Source organism: Schistocerca nitens, chromosome 7, assembly GCF_023898315.1.
Source record: "Schistocerca nitens isolate TAMUIC-IGC-003100 chromosome 7, iqSchNite1.1, whole genome shotgun sequence".
Classification (NCBI taxonomy): domain Eukaryota; kingdom Metazoa; phylum Arthropoda; class Insecta; order Orthoptera; family Acrididae; genus Schistocerca; species Schistocerca nitens.
The window spans coordinates 363,878,073-363,898,833 of NC_064620.1; the positions used below are offsets into that span (position 1 = coordinate 363,878,073).

The 20,761-nt window shown below is 38.7% G+C and overlaps 1 protein-coding gene across 1 annotated transcript in view; it reads right to left on the reverse strand.

Moving 5' to 3' along the window:
* Positions 1–17,704: 17,704 nt before the first annotated feature.
* The window catches only part of LOC126195641 (uncharacterized), an 84,115-nt gene continuing 81,058 nt past the window's right edge, over positions 17,705–20,761 (reverse strand). The window contains exon 3 of the mRNA XM_049934266.1: positions 17,705–17,761. Within this exon, the coding sequence (XP_049790223.1) occupies positions 17,705–17,761 (57 nt within the window). The remainder of the gene's footprint in view (positions 17,762–20,761) is intronic.

The following is a 20,761-nucleotide window of genomic DNA, read 5'->3' on the forward strand; positions in this document are numbered from 1 at the left end:
TATAATACATGTTCACCAATGATCAGGGAAAAACTTAAGTAAACGTTATTAAAATAAGCAACTATACCAAATAGTTATCAATACCAAAGCCTCACAAAATATTTACCGACGTCCGCATGTCATTTTGAGTGAAACGCAACAACAAAAACTTACCTAGGAAGCATATAAAAATCAAGTATAGCTCATGACTAGTGAAATAGAACAACGATAAGTGTAAAAAGAGGTATATGCCACCATTTTAGCAAAATACATAATATAAAGGTTGTGTTCTAAACAAAAATTCAATACAGTCGTTGCGCTAACATCCCTGTGTAGTAGACGACATGGTGTTTTAATTTACACTTGTGGCTGACTTTTGTTGGTATCCAGAAACCACACATAGTGTAACAAAAGATGAAGTACATGTCTTAATTTAAACAACAACAAAATTCGATGTTGTATATTCCTAACCCACATAGAATTTGTATGTATGCGTTGCAGCAACGATAACAGGAAAAACCTATAGAGGATGCCAGAACTATGGTGAAACATGTTCTGAGTATTTAAAAAATAGAAAGATTGTGTTCTGCAAAAAGTCGATTATCTTTAATTCGTAACGTACTTTTTAGTATAGTGTTTCTCAACAGGCGTGTCGCGATTGGGTATGTACACGCGAATCTTCACGAGCGCCAACGATACGTGCCCGTGTGATCCCCTCGCAATGTTGCCCAGAGCCACATTTCACCACCAAATTGACGTTCCATGTACACTCTCGACAGTCGTTTGTTTCGTTGTTTTGTTTTCGATTGGCTTCAGTGAAATTTGAATTTGTGCCTGTACGTTTCCCTTTTGTTTGTGTATGTGTGTGTTAGTGTGTGTGCATGTGTGAGAGAGCTTTATTGTCTGTCCTTTGACAGTTCACTTAGAGTAATGATTTGAGGCAGAGCACTGTTTCATCAGTAATGACATTTTTGACCCTTATGATAAGTTTTTGGATTTGGTTATTTTCTTCTATTGGCAACATGTGGTACATCTGGAAGTCTTTTTCTGTGCCACCAAGAAATATAAACACTGGCACCAATCACACATGCCACTACGACAGTACAACACATCAGTAATGGCCGCAACAACACACAAAAGCACGTAAGATGACGAAACCATAAACAACAGGAAAACATGACACAAACTGACATTTACCGTAACGTAACATGCAGAATAAGAAATATTGTGAGAAAACAAGGATTGCGTGTGGCATACAGAACAAGCATACATGTTACAGAAAAGACTGAAATTACCCAACTTCACCACAGATAAATGCAGCAGGTCAGGTATATAGTAGATAACCTGCGAAGATTGTGATTCAGTATATGTTGGACAGATATGTAGAATTTTGAGAATAAGACGCTCGAAACATTTAAGGGCACTGATAAGCGAAAACAAACACTCAACATTTGCAGACACCCTCAGACCTCCAGAGCTTAAAACACACATTAACAAAAGGAGAAAAAGCTATCACAGAAGACGAAAAAGTCTAACATTAATCTGCAAAAAGCATTATTCTACACTCTAAGCCAACTATCAAACAACACACAATAAAGCATAAAGCTCTTCTCTCTCCCGCCCCCCTTTCTCTCTCTGACTCTCTCTCTCTCTCTCTCTCTCTCTCTCTCTCTCTCTCTCTCAGACACACACACACACAACGAAAGCACACCAGAATACCTTCGAACTTCGTGACAGGTAATAGAAAACAAGATAGTTAAGAGCGCATCTGAAAATGTAAATTGTGAAAGGGAACGTGTATAAGCGACAGAAACATGACATTATATCTGTATATAATACATGTTCACCAATGATCAGGGAAAAACTTAAGTAAACGTTATTAAAATAAGCAACTATACCAAATAGTTATCAATACCAAAGCCTCACAAAATATTTACCGACGTCCGCATGTCATTTTGAGTGAAACGCAACAAAAAAAACTTACCTAGGAAGCATATAAAAATCAAGTATAGCTCATGACTAGTGAAATAGAACAACGATAAGTGTAAAAAGAGGTATATGCCACCATTTTAGCAAAATACATAATATAAAGGTTGTGTTCTAAACAAAAATTCAATACAGTCGTTGCGCTAACATCCCTGTGTAGTAGACGACATGGTGTTTTAATTTACACTTGTGGCTGACTTTTGTTGGTATCCAGAAACCACACATAGTGTAACAAAAGATGAAGTACATGTCTTAATTTAAACAACAACAAAATTCGATGTAGTATATTCCTAACCCACATAGAATTTGTATGTATGCGTTGCAGCAACGATAACAGGAAAAACCTATAGAGGATGCCAGAACTATGGTGAAACATGTTCTGAGTATTTAAAAAATAGAAAGATTGTGTTCTGCAAAAAGTTTATTATCTTTAATTCGTAACGTACTTTTTAGTATAGTGTTTCTCAACAGGCGTGTCGCGATTGGGTATGTACACGCGAATCTTCACGAGCGCCAACGATACGTGCCCGTGTGATCCCCTCGCAATGTTGCCCAGAGCCACATTTCACCACCAAATTGACGTTCCATGTACACTCTCGACAGTCGTTTGTTTCGTTGTTTTGTTTTCGATTGGCTTCAGTGAAATTTGAATTTGTGCATGTACGTTTCCCTTTTGTTTGTGTATGTGTGTGTTAGTGTGTGTGCATGTGTGAGAGAGCTTTATTGTCTGTCCTTTGACAGTTCACTTAGAGTAATGATTTGAGGCAGAGCACTGTTTCATCAGTAATGACATTTTTGACCCTTATGATAGTTTTTTGGATTTGGTTATTTTCTTCTATTGGCAACATGTGGTACATCTGGAAGTCTTTTTCTGTGCCACCAAGAAATATAAACACTGGCACCAATCACACATGCCACTACGACAGTACAACACATCAGTAATGGCCGCAACAACACACAAAAGCACGTAAGATGACGAAACCATAAACAACAGGAAAACATGACACAAACTGACATTTACCGTAACGTAACATGCAGAATAAGAAATATTGTGAGAAAACAAGGATTGCGTGTGGCATACAGAACAAGCATACATGTTACAGAAAAGACTGAAATTACCCAACTTCACCACAGATAAATGCAGCAGGTCAGGTATATAGTAGATAACCTGCGAAGATTGTGATTCAGTATATGTTGGACAGATATGTAGAATTTTGAGAATAAGACGCTCGAAACATTTAAGGGCACTGATAAGCGAAAACAAACACTCAACATTTGCAGACACCCTCAGACCTCCAGAGCTTAAAACACACATTAACAAAAGGAGAAAAAGCTATCACAGAAGACGAAAAAGTCTAACATTAATCTGCAAAAAGCATTATTCTACACTCTAAGCCAACTATCAAACAACACACAATAAAGCATAAAGCTCTTCTCTCTCCCGCCCCCCTTTCTCTCTCTCTCTCTCTCTCTCTCTCTCTCTCCCTCTCTCTCAGACACACACACACACAACGAAAGCACACCAGAATACCTTCGAACTTCGTGACAGGTAATAGAAAACAAGATAGTTAAGAGCGCATCTGAAAATGTAAATTGTGAAAGGGAACGTGTATAAGCGACAGAAACATGACATTATATCTGTATATAATACATGTTCACCAATGATCAGGGAAAAACTTAAGTAAACGTTATTAAAATAAGCAACTATACCAAATAGTTATCAATACCAAAGCCTCACAAAATATTTACCGACGTCCGCATGTCATTTTGAGTGAAACGCAACAACAAAAACTTACCTAGGAAGCATATAAAAATCAAGTATAGCTCATGACTAGTGAAATAGAACAACGATAAGTGTAAAAAGAGGTATATGCCACCATTTTAGCAAAATACATAATATAAAGGTTGTGTTCTAAACAAAAATTCAGTACAGTCGTTGCGCTAACATCCCTGTGTAGTAGACGACATGGTGTTTTAATTTACACTTGTGGCTGACTTTTGTTGGTATCCAGAAACCACACATAGTGTAACAAAAGATGAAGTACATGTCTTAATTTAAACAACAACAAAATTCGATGTAGTATATTCCTAACCCACATAGAATTTGTATGTATGCGTTGCAGCAACGATAACAGGAAAAACCTAGAGAGGATGCCAGAACTATGGTGAAACATGTTCTGAGTATTTAAAAAATAGAAAGATTGTGTTCTGCAAAAAGTCGATTATCTTTAATTCGTAACGTACTTTTTAGTATAGTGTTTCTCAACAGGCGTGTCGCGATTGGGTATGTACACGCGAATCTTCACGAGCGCCAACGATACGTGCCCGTGTGATCCCCTCGCAATGTTGCCCAGAGCCACATTTCACCACCAAATTGACGTTCCATGTACACTCTCGACAGTCGTTTGTTTCGTTGTTTTGTTTTCGATTGGCTTCAGTGAAATTTGAATTTGTGCCTGTACGTTTCCCTTTTGTTTGTGTATGTGTGTGTTAGTGTGTGTGCATGTGTGAGAGAGCTTTATTGTCTGTCCTTTGACAGTTCACTTAGAGTAATGATTTGAGGCAGAGCACTGTTTCATCAGTAATGACATTTTTGACCCTTATGATAGGTTTTTGGATTTGGTTATTTTCTTCTATTGGCAACATGTGGTACATCTGGAAGTCTTTTTCTGTGCCACCAAGAAATATAAACACTGGCACCAATCACACATGCCACTACGACAGTACAACACATCAGTAATGGCCGCAACAACACACAAAAGCACGTAAGATGACGAAACCATAAACAACAGGAAAACATGACACAAACTGACATTTACCGTAACGTAACATGCAGAATAAGAAATATTGTGAGAAAACAAGGATTGCGTGTGGCATACAGAACAAGCATACATGTTACAGAAAAGACTGAAATTACCCAACTTCACCACAGATAAATGCAGCAGGTCAGGTATATAGTAGATAACCTGCGAAGATTGTGATTCAGTATATGTTGGACAGATATGTAGAATTTTGAGAATAAGACGCTCGAAACATTTAAGGGCACTGATAAGCGAAAACAAACACTCAACATTTGCAGACACCCTCAGACCTCCAGAGCTTAAAACACACATTAACAAAAGGAGAAAAAGCTATCACAGAAGACGAAAAAGTCTAACATTAATCTGCAAAAAGCATTATTCTACACTCTAAGCCAACTATCAAACAACACACAATAAAGCATAAAGCTCTTCTCTCTCCCGCCCCCCTTTCTCTCTCTGACTCTCTCTCTCTCTCTCTCTCTCTCTCTCTCTCTCTCTCTCAGACACACACACACACAACGAAAGCACACCAGAATACCTTCGAACTTCGTGACAGGTAATAGAAAACAAGATAGTTAAGAGCGCATCTGAAAATGTAAATTGTGAAAGGGAACGTGTATAAGCGACAGAAACATGACATTATATCTGTATATAATACATGTTCACCAATGATCAGGGAAAAACTTAAGTAAACGTTATTAAAATAAGCAACTATACCAAATAGTTATCAATACCAAAGCCTCACAAAATATTTACCGACGTCCGCATGTCATTTTGAGTGAAACGCAACAACAAAAACTTACCTAGGAAGCATATAAAAATCAAGTATAGCTCATGACTAGTGAAATAGAACAACGATAAGTGTAAAAAGAGGTATATGCCACCATTTTAGCAAAATACATAATATAAAGGTTGTGTTCTAAACAAAAATTCAATACAGTCGTTGCGCTAACATCCCTGTGTAGTAGACGACATGGTGTTTTAATTTACACTTGTGGCTGACTTTTGTTGGTATCCAGAAACCACACATAGTGTAACAAAAGATGAAGTACATGTCTTAATTTAAACAACAACAAAATTCGATGTAGTATATTCCTAACCCACATAGAATTTGTATGTATGCGTTGCAGCAACGATAACAGGAAAAACCTATAGAGGATGCCAGAACTATGGTGAAACATGTTCTGAGTATTTAAAAAATAGAAAGATTGTGTTCTGCAAAAAGTCGATTATCTTTAATTCGTAACGTACTTTCTAGTATAGTGTTTCTCAACAGGCGTGTCGCGATTGGGTATGTACACGCGAATCTTCACGAGCGCCAACGATACGTGCCCGTGTGATCCCCTCGCAATGTTGCCCAGAGCCACATTTCACCACCAAATTGACGTTCCATGTACACTCTCGACAGTCGTTTGTTTCGTTGTTTTGTTTTCGATCGGCTTCAGTGAAATTTGAATTTGTGCCTGTACGTTTCCCTTTTGTTTGTGTATGTGTGTGTTAGTGTGTGTGCATGTGTGAGAGAGCTTTATTGTCTGTCCTTTGACAGTTCACTTAGAGTAATGATTTGAGGCAGAGCACTGTTTCATCAGTAATGACATTTTTGACCCTTATGATAAGTTTTTGGATTTGGTTATTTTCTTCTATTGGTAACCTGTGGTACATCTGGAAGTCTTTTTCTGTGCCACCAAGAAATATAAACACTGGCACCAATCACACATGCCACTACGACAGTACAACACATCAGTAATGGCCGCAACAACACACAAAAGCACGTAAGATGACGAAACCATAAACAACAGGAAAACATGACACAAACTGACATTTACCGTAACGTAACATGCAGAATAAGAAATATTGTGAGAAAACAAGGATTGCGTGTGGCATACAGAACAAGCATACATGTTACAGAAAAGACTGAAATTACCCAACTTCACCACAGATAAATGCAGCAGGTCAGGTATATAGTAGATAACCTGCGAAGATTGTGATTCAGTATATGTTGGACAGATATGTAGAATTTTGAGAATAAGACGCTCGAAACATTTAAGGGCACTGATAAGCGAAAACAAACACTCAACATTTGCAGACACCCTCAGACCTCCAGAGCTTAAAACACACATTAACAAAAGGAGAAAAAGCTATCACAGAAGACGAAAAAGTCTAACATTAATCTGCAAAAAGCATTATTCTACACTCTAAGCCAACTATCAAACAACACACAATAAAGCATAAAGCTCTTCTCTCTCCCGCCCCCCTTTCTCTCTCTGACTCTCTCTCTCTCTCTCTCTCTCTCTCTCTCTCTCTCTCAGACACACACACACACAACGAAAGCACACCAGAATACCTTCGAACTTCGTGACAGGTAATAGAAAACAAGATAGTTAAGAGCGCATCTGAAAATGTAAATTGTGAAAGGGAACGTGTATAAGCGACAGAAACATGACATTATATCTGTATATAATACATGTTCACCAATGATCAGGGAAAAACTTAAGTAAACGTTATTAAAATAAGCAACTATACCAAATAGTTATCAATACCAAAGCCTCACAAAATATTTACCGACGTCCGCATGTCATTTTGAGTGAAACGCAACAACAAAAACTTACCTAGGAAGCATATAAAAATCAAGTATAGCTCATGACTAGTGAAATAGAACAACGATAAGTGTAAAAAGAGGTATATGCCACCATTTTAGCAAAATACATAATATAAAGGTTGTGTTCTAAACAAAAATTCAATACAGTCGTTGCGCTAACATCCCTGTGTAGTAGACGACATGGTGTTTTAATTTACACTTGTGGCTGACTTTTGTTGGTATCCAGAAACCACACATAGTGTAACAAAAGATGAAGTACATGTCTTAATTTAAACAACAACAAAATTCGATGTAGTATATTCCTAACCCACATAGAATTTGTATGTATGCGTTGCAGCAACGATAACAGGAAAAACCTATAGAGGATGCCAGAACTATGGTGAAACATGTTCTGAGTATTTAAAAAATAGAAAGATTGTGTTCTGCAAAAAGTCGATTATCTTTAATTCGTAACGTACTTTCTAGTATAGTGTTTCTCAACAGGCGTGTCGCGATTGGGTATGTACACGCGAATCTTCACGAGCGCCAACGATACGTGCCCGTGTGATCCCCTCGCAATGTTGCCCAGAGCCACATTTCACCACCAAATTGACGTTCCATGTACACTCTCGACAGTCGTTTGTTTCGTTGTTTTGTTTTCGATTGGCTTCAGTGAAATTTGAATTTGTGCCTGTACGTTTCCCTTTTGTTTGTGTATGTGTGTGTTAGTGTGTGTGCATGTGTGAGAGAGCTTTATTGTCTGTCCTTTGACAGTTCACTTAGACTAATGATTTGAGGCAGAGCACTGTTCCATCAGTAATGACATTTTTGACCCTTATGATAAGTTTTTGGATTTGGTTATTTTCTTCTATTGGTAACATGTGGTACATCTGGAAGTCTTTTTCTGTGCCACCAAGAAATATAAACACTGGCACCAATCACACATGCCACTACGACAGTACAACACATCAGTAATGGCCGCAACAACACACAAAAGCACGTAAGATGACGAAACCATAAACAACAGGAAAACATGACACAAACTGACATTTACCGTAACGTAACATGCAGAATAAGAAATATTGTGAGAAAACAAGGATTGCGTGTGGCATACAGAACAAGCATACATGTTACAGAAAAGACTGAAATTACCCAACTTCACCACAGATAAATGCAGCAGGTCAGGTATATAGTAGATAACCTGCGAAGATTGTGATTCAGTATATGTTGGACAGATATGTAGAATTTTGAGAATAAGACGCTCGAAACATTTAAGGGCACTGATAAGCGAAAACAAACACTCAACATTTGCAGACACCCTCAGACCTCCAGAGCTTAAAACACACATTAACAAAAGGAGAAAAAGCTATCACAGAAGACGAAAAAGTCTAACATTAATCTGCAAAAAGCATTATTCTACACTCTAAGCCAACTATCAAACAACACACAATAAAGCATAAAGCTCTTCTCTCTCCCGCCCCCCTTTCTCTCTCTGACTCTCTCTCTCTCTCTCTCTCTCTCTCTCTCTCTCTCTCTCTCTCTCAGACACACACACACACAACGAAAGCACACCAGAATACCTTCGAACTTTGTGACAGGTAATAGAAAACAAGATAGTTAAGAGCGCATCTGAAAATGTAAATTGTGAAAGGGAACGTGTATAAGCGACAGAAACATGACATTATATCTGTATATAATACATGTTCACCAATGATCAGGGAAAAACTTAAGTAAACGTTATTAAAATAAGCAACTATACCAAATAGTTATCAATACCAAAGCCTCACAAAATATTTACCGACGTCCGCATGTCATTTTGAGTGAAACGCAACAACAAAAACTTACCTAGGAAGCATACAAAAATCAAGTATAGCTCATGACTAGTGAAATAGAACAACGATAAGTGTAAAAAGAGGTATATGCCACCATTTTAGCAAAATACATAATATAAAGGTTGTGTTCTAAACAAAAATTCAATACAGTCGTTGCGCTAACATCCCTGTGTAGTAGACGACATGGTGTTTTAATTTACACTTGTGGCTGACTTTTGTTGGTATCCAGAAACCACACATAGTGTAACAAAAGATGAAGTACATGTCTTAATTTAAACAACAACAAAATTCGATGTAGTATATTCCTAACCCACATAGAATTTGTATGTATGCGTTGCAGCAACGATAACAGGAAAAACCTATAGAGGATGCCAGAACTATGGTGAAACATGTTCTGAGTATTTAAAAAATAGAAAGATTGTGTTCTGCAAAAAGTCGATTATCTTTAATTCGTAACGTACTTTTTAGTATAGTGTTTCTCAACAGGCGTGTCGCGATTGGGTATGTACACGCGAATCTTCACGAGCGCCAACGATACGTGCCCGTGTGATCCCCTCGCAATGTTGCCCAGAGCCACATTTCACCACCAAATTGACGTTCCATGTACACTCTCGACAGTCGTTTGTTTCGTTGTTTTGTTTTCGATTGGCTTCAGTGAAATTCGAATTTGTGCCTGTACGTTTCCCTTTTGTTTGTGTATGTGTGTGTTAGTGTGTGTGCATGTGTGAGAGAGCTTTATTGTCTGTCCTTTGACAGTTCACTTAGAGTAATGATTTGAGGCAGAGCACTGTTTCATCAGTAATGACATTTTTGACCCTTATGATAAGTTTTTGGATTTGGTTATTTTCTTCTATTGGCAACATGTGGTACATCTGGAAGTCTTTTTCTGTGCCACCAAGAAATATAAACACTGGCACCAATCACACATGCCACTACGACAGTACAACACATCAGTAATGGCCGCAACAACACACAAAAGCACGTAAGATGACGAAACCATAAACAACAGGAAAACATGACACAAACTGACATTTACCGTAACGTAACATGCAGAATAAGAAATATTGTGAGAAAACAAGGATTGCGCGTGGCATACAGAACAAGCATACATGTTACAGAAAAGACTGAAATTACCCAACTTCACCACAGATAAATGCAGCAGGTCAGGTATATAGTAGATAACCTGCGAAGATTGTGATTCAGTATATGTTGGACAGATATGTAGAATTTTGAGAATAAGACGCTCGAAACATTTAAGGGCACTGATAAGCGAAAACAAACACTCAACATTTGCAGACACCCTCAGACCTCCAGAGCTTAAAACACACATTAACAAAAGGAGAAAAAGCTATCACAGAAGACGAAAAAGTCTAACATTAATCTGCAAAAAGCATTATTCTACACTCTAAGCCAACTATCAAACAACACACAATAAAGCATAAAGCTCTTCTCTCTCCCGCCCCCCTTTCTCTCTCTCTCTCTCTCTCTCTCTCTCTCTCTCTCTCTCTCTCAGACACACACACACACAACGAAAGCACACCAGAATACCTTCGAACTTCGTGACAGGTAATAGAAAACAAGATAGTTAAGAGCGCATCTGAAAATGTAAATTGTGAAAGGGAACGTGTGTAAGCGACAGAAACATGACAATATATCTGTATATAATACATGTTCACCAATGATCAGGGAAAAACTTAAGTAAACGTTATTAAAATAAGCAACTATACCAAATAGTTATCAATACCAAAGCCTCACAAAATATTTACCGACGTCCGCATGTCATTTTGAGTGAAACGCAACAACAAAAACTTACCTAGGAAGCATATAAAAATCAAGTATAGCTCATGACTAGTGAAATAGAACAACGATAAGTGTAAAAAGAGGTATATGCCACCATTTTAGCAAAATACATAATATAAAGGTTGTGTTCTAAACAAAAATTCAATACAGTCGTTGCGCTAACATCCCTGTGTAGTAGACGACATGGTGTTTTAATTTACACTTGTGGCTGACTTTTGTTGGTATCCAGAAACCACACATAGTGTAACAAAAGATGAAGTACATGTCTTAATTTAAACAACAACAAAATTCGATGTAGTATATTCCTAACCCACATAGAATTTGTATGTATGCGTTGCAGCAACGATAACAGGAAAAACCTATAGAGGATGCCAGAACTATGGTGAAACATGTTCTGAGTATTTAAAAAATAGAAAGATTGTGTTCTGCAAAAAGTCGATTATCTTTAATTCGTAACGTACTTTTTAGTATAGTGTTTCTCAACAGGCGTGTCGCGATTGGGTATGTACACGCGAATCTTCACGAGCGCCAACGATACGTGCCCGTGTGATCCCCTCGCAATGTTGCCCAGAGCCACATTTCACCACCAAATTGACGTTCCATGTACACTCTCGACAGTCGTTTGTTTCGTTGTTTTGTTTTCGATTGGCTTCAGTGAAATTTGAATTTGTGCCTGTACGTTTCCCTTTTGTTTGTGTATGTGTGTGTTAGTGTGTGTGCATGTGTGAGAGAGCTTTATTGTCTGTCCTTTGACAGTTCACTTAGAGTAATGATTTGAGGCAGAGCACTGTTTCATCAGTAATGACATTTTTGACCCTTATGATAAGTTTTTGGATTTGGTTATTTTCTTCTATTGGCAACATGTGGTACATCTGGAAGTCTTTTTCTGTGCCACCAAGAAATATAAACACTGGCACCAATCACACATGCCACTACGACAGTACAACACATCAGTAATGGCCGCAACAACACACAAAAGCACGTAAGATGACGAAACCATAAACAACAGGAAAACATGACACAAACTGACATTTACCGTAACGTAACATGCAGAATAAGAAATATTGTGAGAAAACAAGGATTGCGTGTGGCATACAGAACAAGCATACATGTTACAGAAAAGACTGAAATTACCCAACTTCACCACAGATAAATGCAGCAGGTCAGGTATATAGTAGATAACCTGCGAAGATTGTGATTCAGTATATGTTGGACAGATATGTAGAATTTTGAGAATAAGACGCTCGAAACATTTAAGGGCACTGATAAGCGAAAACAAACACTCAACATTTGCAGACACCCTCAGACCTCCAGAGCTTAAAACACACATTAACAAAAGGAGAAAAAGCTATCACAGAAGACGAAAAAGTCTAACATTAATCTGCAAAAAGCATTATTCTACACTCTAAGCCAACTATCAAACAACACACAATAAAGCATAAAGCTCTTCTCTCTCCCGCCCCCCTTTCTCTCTCTCTCTCTCTCTCTCTCTCTCTCTCTCTCTCTCAGACACACACACACACAACGAAAGCACACCAGAATACCTTCGAACTTCGTGACAGGTAATAGAAAACAAGATAGTTAAGAGCGCATCTGAAAATGTAAATTGTGAAAGGGAACGTGTATAAGCGACAGAAACATGACATTATATCTGTATATAATACATGTTCACCAATGATCAGGGAAAAACTTAAGTAAACGTTATTAAAATAAGCAACTATACCAAATAGTTATCAATACCAAAGCCTCACAAAATATTTACCGACGTCCGCATGTCATTTTGAGTGAAACGCAACAACAAAAACTTACCTAGGAAGCATATAAAAATCAAGTATAGCTCATGACTAGTGAAATAGAACAACGATAAGTGTAAAAAGAGGTATATGCCACCATTTTAGCAAAATACATAATATAAAGGTTGTGTTCTAAACAAAAATTCAATACAGTCGTTGCGCTAACATCCCTGTGTAGTAGACGACATGGTGTTTTAATTTACACTTGTGGCTGACTTTTGTTGGTATCCAGAAACCACACATAGTGTAACAAAAGATGAAGTACATGTCTTAATTTAAACAACAACAAAATTCGATGTAGTATATTCCTAACCCACATAGAATTTGTATGTATGCGTTGCAGCAACGATAACAGGAAAAACCTATAGAGGATGCCAGAACTATGGTGAAACATGTTCTGAGTATTTAAAAAATAGAAAGATTGTGTTCTGCAAAAAGTCGATTATCTTTAATTCGTAACGTACTTTTTAGTATAGTGTTTCTCAACAGGCGTGTCGCGATTGGGTATGTACACGCGAATCTTCACGAGCGCCAACGATACGTGCCCGTGTGTTCCCCTCGCAATGTTGCCCAGAGCCACATTTCACCACCAAATTGACGTTCCATGTACACTCTCGACAGTCGTTTGTTTCGTTGTTTTTTTTTCGATCGGCTTCAGTGAAATTTGAATTTGTGCCTGTACGTTTCCCTTTTGTTTGTGTATGTGTGTGTTAGTGTGTGTGCATGTGTGAGAGAGCTTTATTGTCTGTCCTTTGACAGTTCACTTAGAGTAATGATTTGAGGCAGAGCACTGTTTCATCAGTAATGACATTTTTGACCCTTATGATAAGTTTTTGGATTTGGTTATTTTCTTCTATTGGCAACATGTGGTACATCTGGAAGTCTTTTTCTGTGCCACCAAGAAATATAAACACTGGCACCAATCACACATGCCACTACGACAGTACAACACATCAGTAATGGCCGCAACAACACACAAAAGCACGTAAGATGACGAAACCATAAACAACAGGAAAACATGACACAAACTGACATTTACCGTAACGTAACATGCAGAATAAGAAATATTGTGAGAAAACAAGGATTGCGTGTGGCATACAGAACAAGCATACATGTTACAGAAAAGACTGAAATTACCCAACTTCACCACAGATAAATGCAGCAGGTCAGGTATATAGTAGATAACCTGCGAAGATTGTGATTCAGTATATGTTGGACAGATATGTAGAATTTTGAGAATAAGACGCTCGAAACATTTAAGGGCACTGATAAGCGAAAACAAACACTCAACATTTGCAGACACCCTCAGACCTCCAGAGCTTAAAACACACATTAACAAAAGGAGAAAAAGCTATCACAGAAGACGAAAAAGTCTAACATTAATCTGCAAAAAGCATTATTCTACACTCTAAGCCAACTATCAAACAACACACAATAAAGCATAAAGCTCTTCTCTCTCCCGCCCCCCTTTCTCTCTCTCTCTCTCTCTCTCTCTCTCTCTCTCTCTCTCAGACACACACACACACAACGAAAGCACACCAGAATACCTTCGAACTTCGTGACAGGTAATAGAAAACAAGATAGTTAAGAGCGCATCTGAAAATGTAAATTGTGAAAGGGAACGTGTATAAGCGACAGAAACATGACATTATATCTGTATATAATACATGTTCACCAATGATCAGGGAAAAACTTAAGTAAACGTTATTAAAATAAGCAACTATACCAAATAGTTATCAATACCAAAGCCTCACAAAATATTTACCGACGTCCGCATGTCATTTTGAGTGAAACGCAACAACAAAAACTTACCTAGGAAGCATATAAAAATCAAGTATAGCTCATGACTAGTGAAATAGAACAACGATAAGTGTAAAAAGAGGTATATGCCACCATTTTAGCAAAATACATAATATAAAGGTTGTGTTCTAAACAAAAATTCAATACAGTCGTTGCGCTAACATCCCTGTGTAGTAGACGACATGGTGTTTTAATTTACACTTGTGGCTGACTTTTGTTGGTATCCAGAAACCACACATAGTGTAACAAAAGATGAAGTACATGTCTTAATTTAAACAACAACAAAATTCGATGTAGTATATTCCTAACCCACATAGAATTTGTATGTATGCGTTGCAGCAACGATAACAGGAAAAACCTATAGAGGATGCCAGAACTATGGTGAAACATGTTCTGAGTATTTAAAAAATAGAAAGATTGTGTTCTGCAAAAAGTCGATTATCTTTAATTCGTAACGTACTTTTTAGTATAGTGTTTCTCAACAGGCGTGTCGCGATTGGGTATGTACACGCGAATCTTCACGAGCGCCAACGATACGTGCCCGTGTGTTCCCCTCGCAATGTTGCCCAGAGCCACATTTCACCACCAAATTGACGTTCCATGTACACTCTCGACAGTCGTTTGTTTCGTTGTTTTTTTTTCGATCGGCTTCAGTGAAATTTGAATTTGTGCCTGTACGTTTCCCTTTTGTTTGTGTATGTGTGTGTTAGTGTGTGTGCATGTGTGAGAGAGCTTTATTGTCTGTCCTTTGACAGTTCACTTAGAGTAATGATTTGAGGCAGAGCACTGTTTCATCAGTAATGACATTTTTGACCCTTATGATAAGTTTTTGGATTTGGTTATTTTCTTCTATTGGCAACATGTGGTACATCTGGAAGTCTTTTTCTGTGCCACCAAGAAATATAAACACTGGCACCAATCACACATGCCACTACGACAGTACAACACATCAGTAATGGCCGCAACAACACACAAAAGCACGTAAGATGACGAAACCATAAACAACAGGAAAACATGACACAAACTGACATTTACCGTAACGTAACATGCAGAATAAGAAATATTGTGAGAAAACAAGGATTGCGTGTGGCATACAGAACAAGCATACATGTTACAGAAAAGACTGAAATTACCCAACTTCACCACAGATAAATGCAGCAGGTCAGGTATATAGTAGATAACCTGCGAAGATTGTGATTCAGTATATGTTGGACAGATATGTAGAATTTTGAGAATAAGACGCTCGAAACATTTAAGGGCACTGATAAGCGAAAACAAACACTCAACATTTGCAGACACCCTCAGACCTCCAGAGCTTAAAACACACATTAACAAAAGGAGAAAAAGCTATCACAGAAGACGAAAAAGTCTAACATTAATCTGCAAAAAGCATTATTCTACACTCTAAGCCAACTATCAAACAACACACAATAAAGCATAAAGCTCTTCTCTCTCCCGCCCCCCTTTCTCTCTCTGACTCTCTCTCTCTCTCTCTCTCTCTCTCTCAGACACACACACACACAACGAAAGCACACCAGAATACCTTCGAACTTCGTGACAGGTAATAGAAAACAAGATAGTTAAGAGCGCATCTGAAAATGTAAATTGTGAAAGGGAACGTGTATAAGCGACAGAAACATGACATTATATCTGTATATAATACATGTTCACCAATGATCAGGGAAAAACTTAAGTAAACGTTATTAAAATAAGCAACTATACCAAATAGTTATCAATACCAAAGCCTCACAAAATATTTACCGACGTCCGCATGTCATTTTGAGTGAAACGCAACAACAAAAACTTACCTAGGAAGCATATAAAAATCAAGTATAGCTCATGACTAGTGAAATAGAACAACGATAAGTGTAAAAAGAGGTATATGCCACCATTTTAGCAAAATACATAATATAAAGGTTGTGTTCTAAACAAAAATTCAGTACAGTCGTTGCGCTAACATCCCTGTGTAGTAGACGACATGGTGTTTTAATTTACACTTGTGGCTGACTTTTGTTGGTATCCAGAAACCACACATAGTGTAACAAAAGATGAAGTACATGTCTTAATTTAAACAACAACAAAATTCGATGTAGTATATTCCTAACCCACATAGAATTTGTATGTATGCGTTGCAGCAACGATAACAGGAAAAATCTATAGAGGATGCCAGAACTATGGTGAAACATGTTCTGAGTATTTAAAAAATAGAAAGATTGTGTTCTGCAAAAAGTCGATTATCTTTAATTCGTAACGTACTTTTTAGTATAGTGTTTCTCAACAGGCGTGTCGCGATTCTTTGGAGTGTCCTGAGATTTTTTAATGTCTTCTAAACTTCTGCAGATAAAATATATAGAACGTAAAAGCTTTATCGTCGTATCGTTCTTGGAGTAGCCCAATTTGAAATAATTCTCTCATCATTATGCGTGATTACATGCACAATAATAAAAAAATAATCTTTGTACTTCATATGTTTACCTTTTTGTATCTAGGGGAAAAAAATCACCTATAGGGATGTCTGAAAGTCTGAAACGTACTATGGTGTACTGTAAAGGAAAATAGTTTGAGAAACATAGGTTTAGGGTAACTGTTTATCGTAATGACTGTCATCGCCGAGAAATGCATTACAACGTTCCATGAAGATACATTTCTTGCTGGGAGCATCACCTGCAAACCTTGCATTTATCAGTAACATGTTTTATAAGTAGAGTGAGACCAATTTATCAATATTGCTAGGATGCTCTTTCTTCACACAGACTGACCTTCATTTTTACCTATTTTATTTACTAGCTCAGAACGATTCGGGTACTTCCCAGCCCGGTAGCCGTCCAGTTTCTATTATGCAAGCAGCCTATATTTTTAACTCATTACCTACCTCCGACGTCCATCTTGCAGTTCAGTCTTAATAATTTTTAGTACAAAAATGTAGACGTGCAGCGAAAACCTGTATCTTTCTTCATTTTTTATTGTGTCGTTCTGTTATGGACAAGCGACGCCGTAAAGTGTACAGTATATGCACAGTACACAATATTGAAGCTGGCACATAATTATTCTTAGTACAATACGTTCAAACGGAAATGATCGAAGGCTGTAAAGTCCGGTGTTGTCCTGATTAAAGAAGAGTGTCGTCTGTCGTTTCTAGTCGTCCTTAAAGTTACGAAGAATGGCGAAGTAAGAGTAAGACATATTCACAATCTGTAAAGAAAGAGAAAAAATAAGTATTTTATTAGATATCCGTTCCTCAATTGTTCTATGCTTCACATGTTGCAATAGACTGAAAATAACATCACGTAGGTGGTCTATAATGGTAGAGCATATTTTATTCTCACTCTACTACTAGCTTACTGAATACTGTTCAACTTAATATATTTCATTACTTTACATTTCCATAGGATTATAGGACATAGATTATTTTTAATTATGATTACTGAGTAAGTTTATACAATTTACTTGTCTTTTTTATAATTTATAGTTTGATCATCCCACACCCCTGTAAGTTCTCCTTCTATAAGACAGGATGATAGGACATATCATAAGACATCAGTAAAGTCTTCCACGTTAATAGAGGGATCCACGGCAAAAGTTACAGGGGAAAACAGGGGCTGAAATATATGAATCGAATAACTGAGGGCGTTGGATGTCATTGCTACTCTGAGGTGAAGAGAGGCATCGGAGAAGAAATCGTGGCGAACTGCATCAGACAAGCCAGAAGACGCATCAGTGAACAAACTGTATTGGACAGACAGGCGTTGGGTTGCAAATTACAGGCTAAGATTTTACATTAGTTGTTATAAGTTTTGTTTATTCCTTTACGTAACTGCAGTATAGTTTAGCCACTGACTGAAAGTATGTTCTGCATTTCCGCTGCTGCTTAGGAGTAGCGGAAGAGTGCCAGAAAGGAGCTTCCGCTGGTCTGATTGTCGCTGGCAGTAGAGGAATGTCAGGTTGGAGGTCAGCTAAGACACTTCTGAGTGTAGGATGACCATCAGCCGGCTAAAACAGCACGCGTAAGTGGTCACGTGATCAGCCTGCCGAGGAGCCGGTGCGCACCTACGGGTGACTGCTGTGTGTGTCTTCTGAACACCAACGTGCGAGCCTCTCTTTCACCGAGGATACCCTTGGACATCCAATCTCCTTTCTTCCCCACACATTCTGTCTGTTGACGAGTGCTATTCCCCACAGATGCCTATCATTACATCCTAAGTGGTTTTCATTGAGGCTAGCGCAAGCGATTTCCTTTGAGTTTTCCTTATTTATATGTTATGTACTTGCTGTAAGGATTTTTAGTTTACCACATCAGCCATTTTACAAATTCAGACTTGTTAAGGCTTTCGAGGCCACTTGTTGACAAATGGCGCGTTGGCTTGTGTCTCAGGTTCTTCGTCCGACGTTTGTCTGATGATTTTTCTTTGACGTTTCGCCAGCACGAGTTGCTGGAATTATCAAACCTTCACCCTCCATTGCTGGTGGTGGACTGGAGTCGAGATCGCCGTCGCAGATGATATGGACCTGGCGCTCCAAGGTCCAATGGCTTCTCCGTGGTCATTACCGCAGCCATTCCCCCCTTGCTATCTGCACCGGTAGTTCGTTGCAGCATACGAATCCAGGAACCGTTCACCTTAAGGCTTTCTTCTTTTCTGTTGAAGCTATTGTCATATCCGTGTATTCCTATAGCTTTTCTCAACAAGAAGGGGCGACAGTTATTCTCTACGTCATGAACTTCCGTGTCCGCGAAATTTACTATATGCTCTGCCACGGACTATTTCTCCACCTGCTCCTACCTATAATGCCGCTTATGTTCGGTGGTCCTAGTGTTCACTGATCGTCTTTCCAACACAGACGTCTCCATATGTACATGATATGCGGCATATTGCTGACATTGCAAGTGGGTTCCTTTTCTCCTTCGTCGATCTGAGAGGCTCTTTGATCTTCTTTGTCGGTTTGTAAATAGTCTTTTAGTCGAGTTTGCGCGGTATGCTGCCTATTCTGTCCGTTATTCCGGGAATCTATGACAGCAAGGACGTCCCAACATTTCTTTTTCCGATGTGTCAGTGCACCGAATACTTGATTCTGTGATACTTCTTCTGTAACTTGCGGAGTACCTATTGCTCCTCAGAACGCTCTACAGGTGTCGCATCACGCCTTCTTTCTGCATCGGGTAGTGATTTGACAGTTTATGGAGCTATCGGTCCATGTGTGCCGGTTTTCGATACACGGTGTGTCCCAAGTTCTCACCATCCCACGTGACCAGCACATCCAGAAAGGGTAGTTGTTGGTCCTTCTCTAACCCCATGGTAAATTTTATGTAGGCGTGGAGACTGTTCAGGTGTTTCGGGAAGTCACCGAACTGTTCCTCGCCATGGCTCCACACAGCGAAACTGTTGTCGATGTATCTACATCGCACCTTAGGTTTACAAGGTGTCAAAACCAGCGTCTGTGCTTCGAAGTGTTCCATGAAGAAGGTGGCCACCACTTGTCTAAGTTGACTACCCGTAACGACGCCTTTCAGCTATCCATAGAAGTTACCATTCCACATGAAACAGCTCATGGTGAGACGTGCGTGAAAGAGTTTAGTGTTGCATCACGGGAAAATGGAACCGATGTACTCCAGAAAATGACTGACTGGCCCTTTGGTAAACAAAGAAACAGCATCAAACCTGACCAGGATGTCGTCGATCCAACTTATAGTTTCCTCAGCTTCTCAATGAAATATCCTGCCGGCCGGTGTGGCCGTGCGGCTCTAGGTGCTTCAGTCTGGAACCGCGTGACCGCTACGGTCGGAGGTTCGAATCCTGCCTCGGGCATGGATGTGTGCGATGTCCTTAGGTTAGTTAGGTTTAAGTACGAGTAGTTCTAAGTTCTAGGGGACTGATGACCACAGATGTTAAGTCCCATAGTGATCAGAGCCATTTCAATCATTTTTTGAAATATCCTGAATCCTTTACGTATGTGTCAGTCTTTCCCATGTACTGCTGGAGCAGAGACGCTAAGTATTTCACCAGTTCATACGTCGCTGAGCCAAGCGCGCTGACAATCGGTCTTAATGGGCATTTTTCTTATGGAGTTTCAGAAATACATACAGCCGTGGTGGAAGGGCTGCTGTAAGTCCGCCGAAAGAGAAGACGTCTTAATTAATCGATTCGTATTACATGTGATCCACTGCGTCGGATCTGCGATTAGTTTTTGTTACGTCGT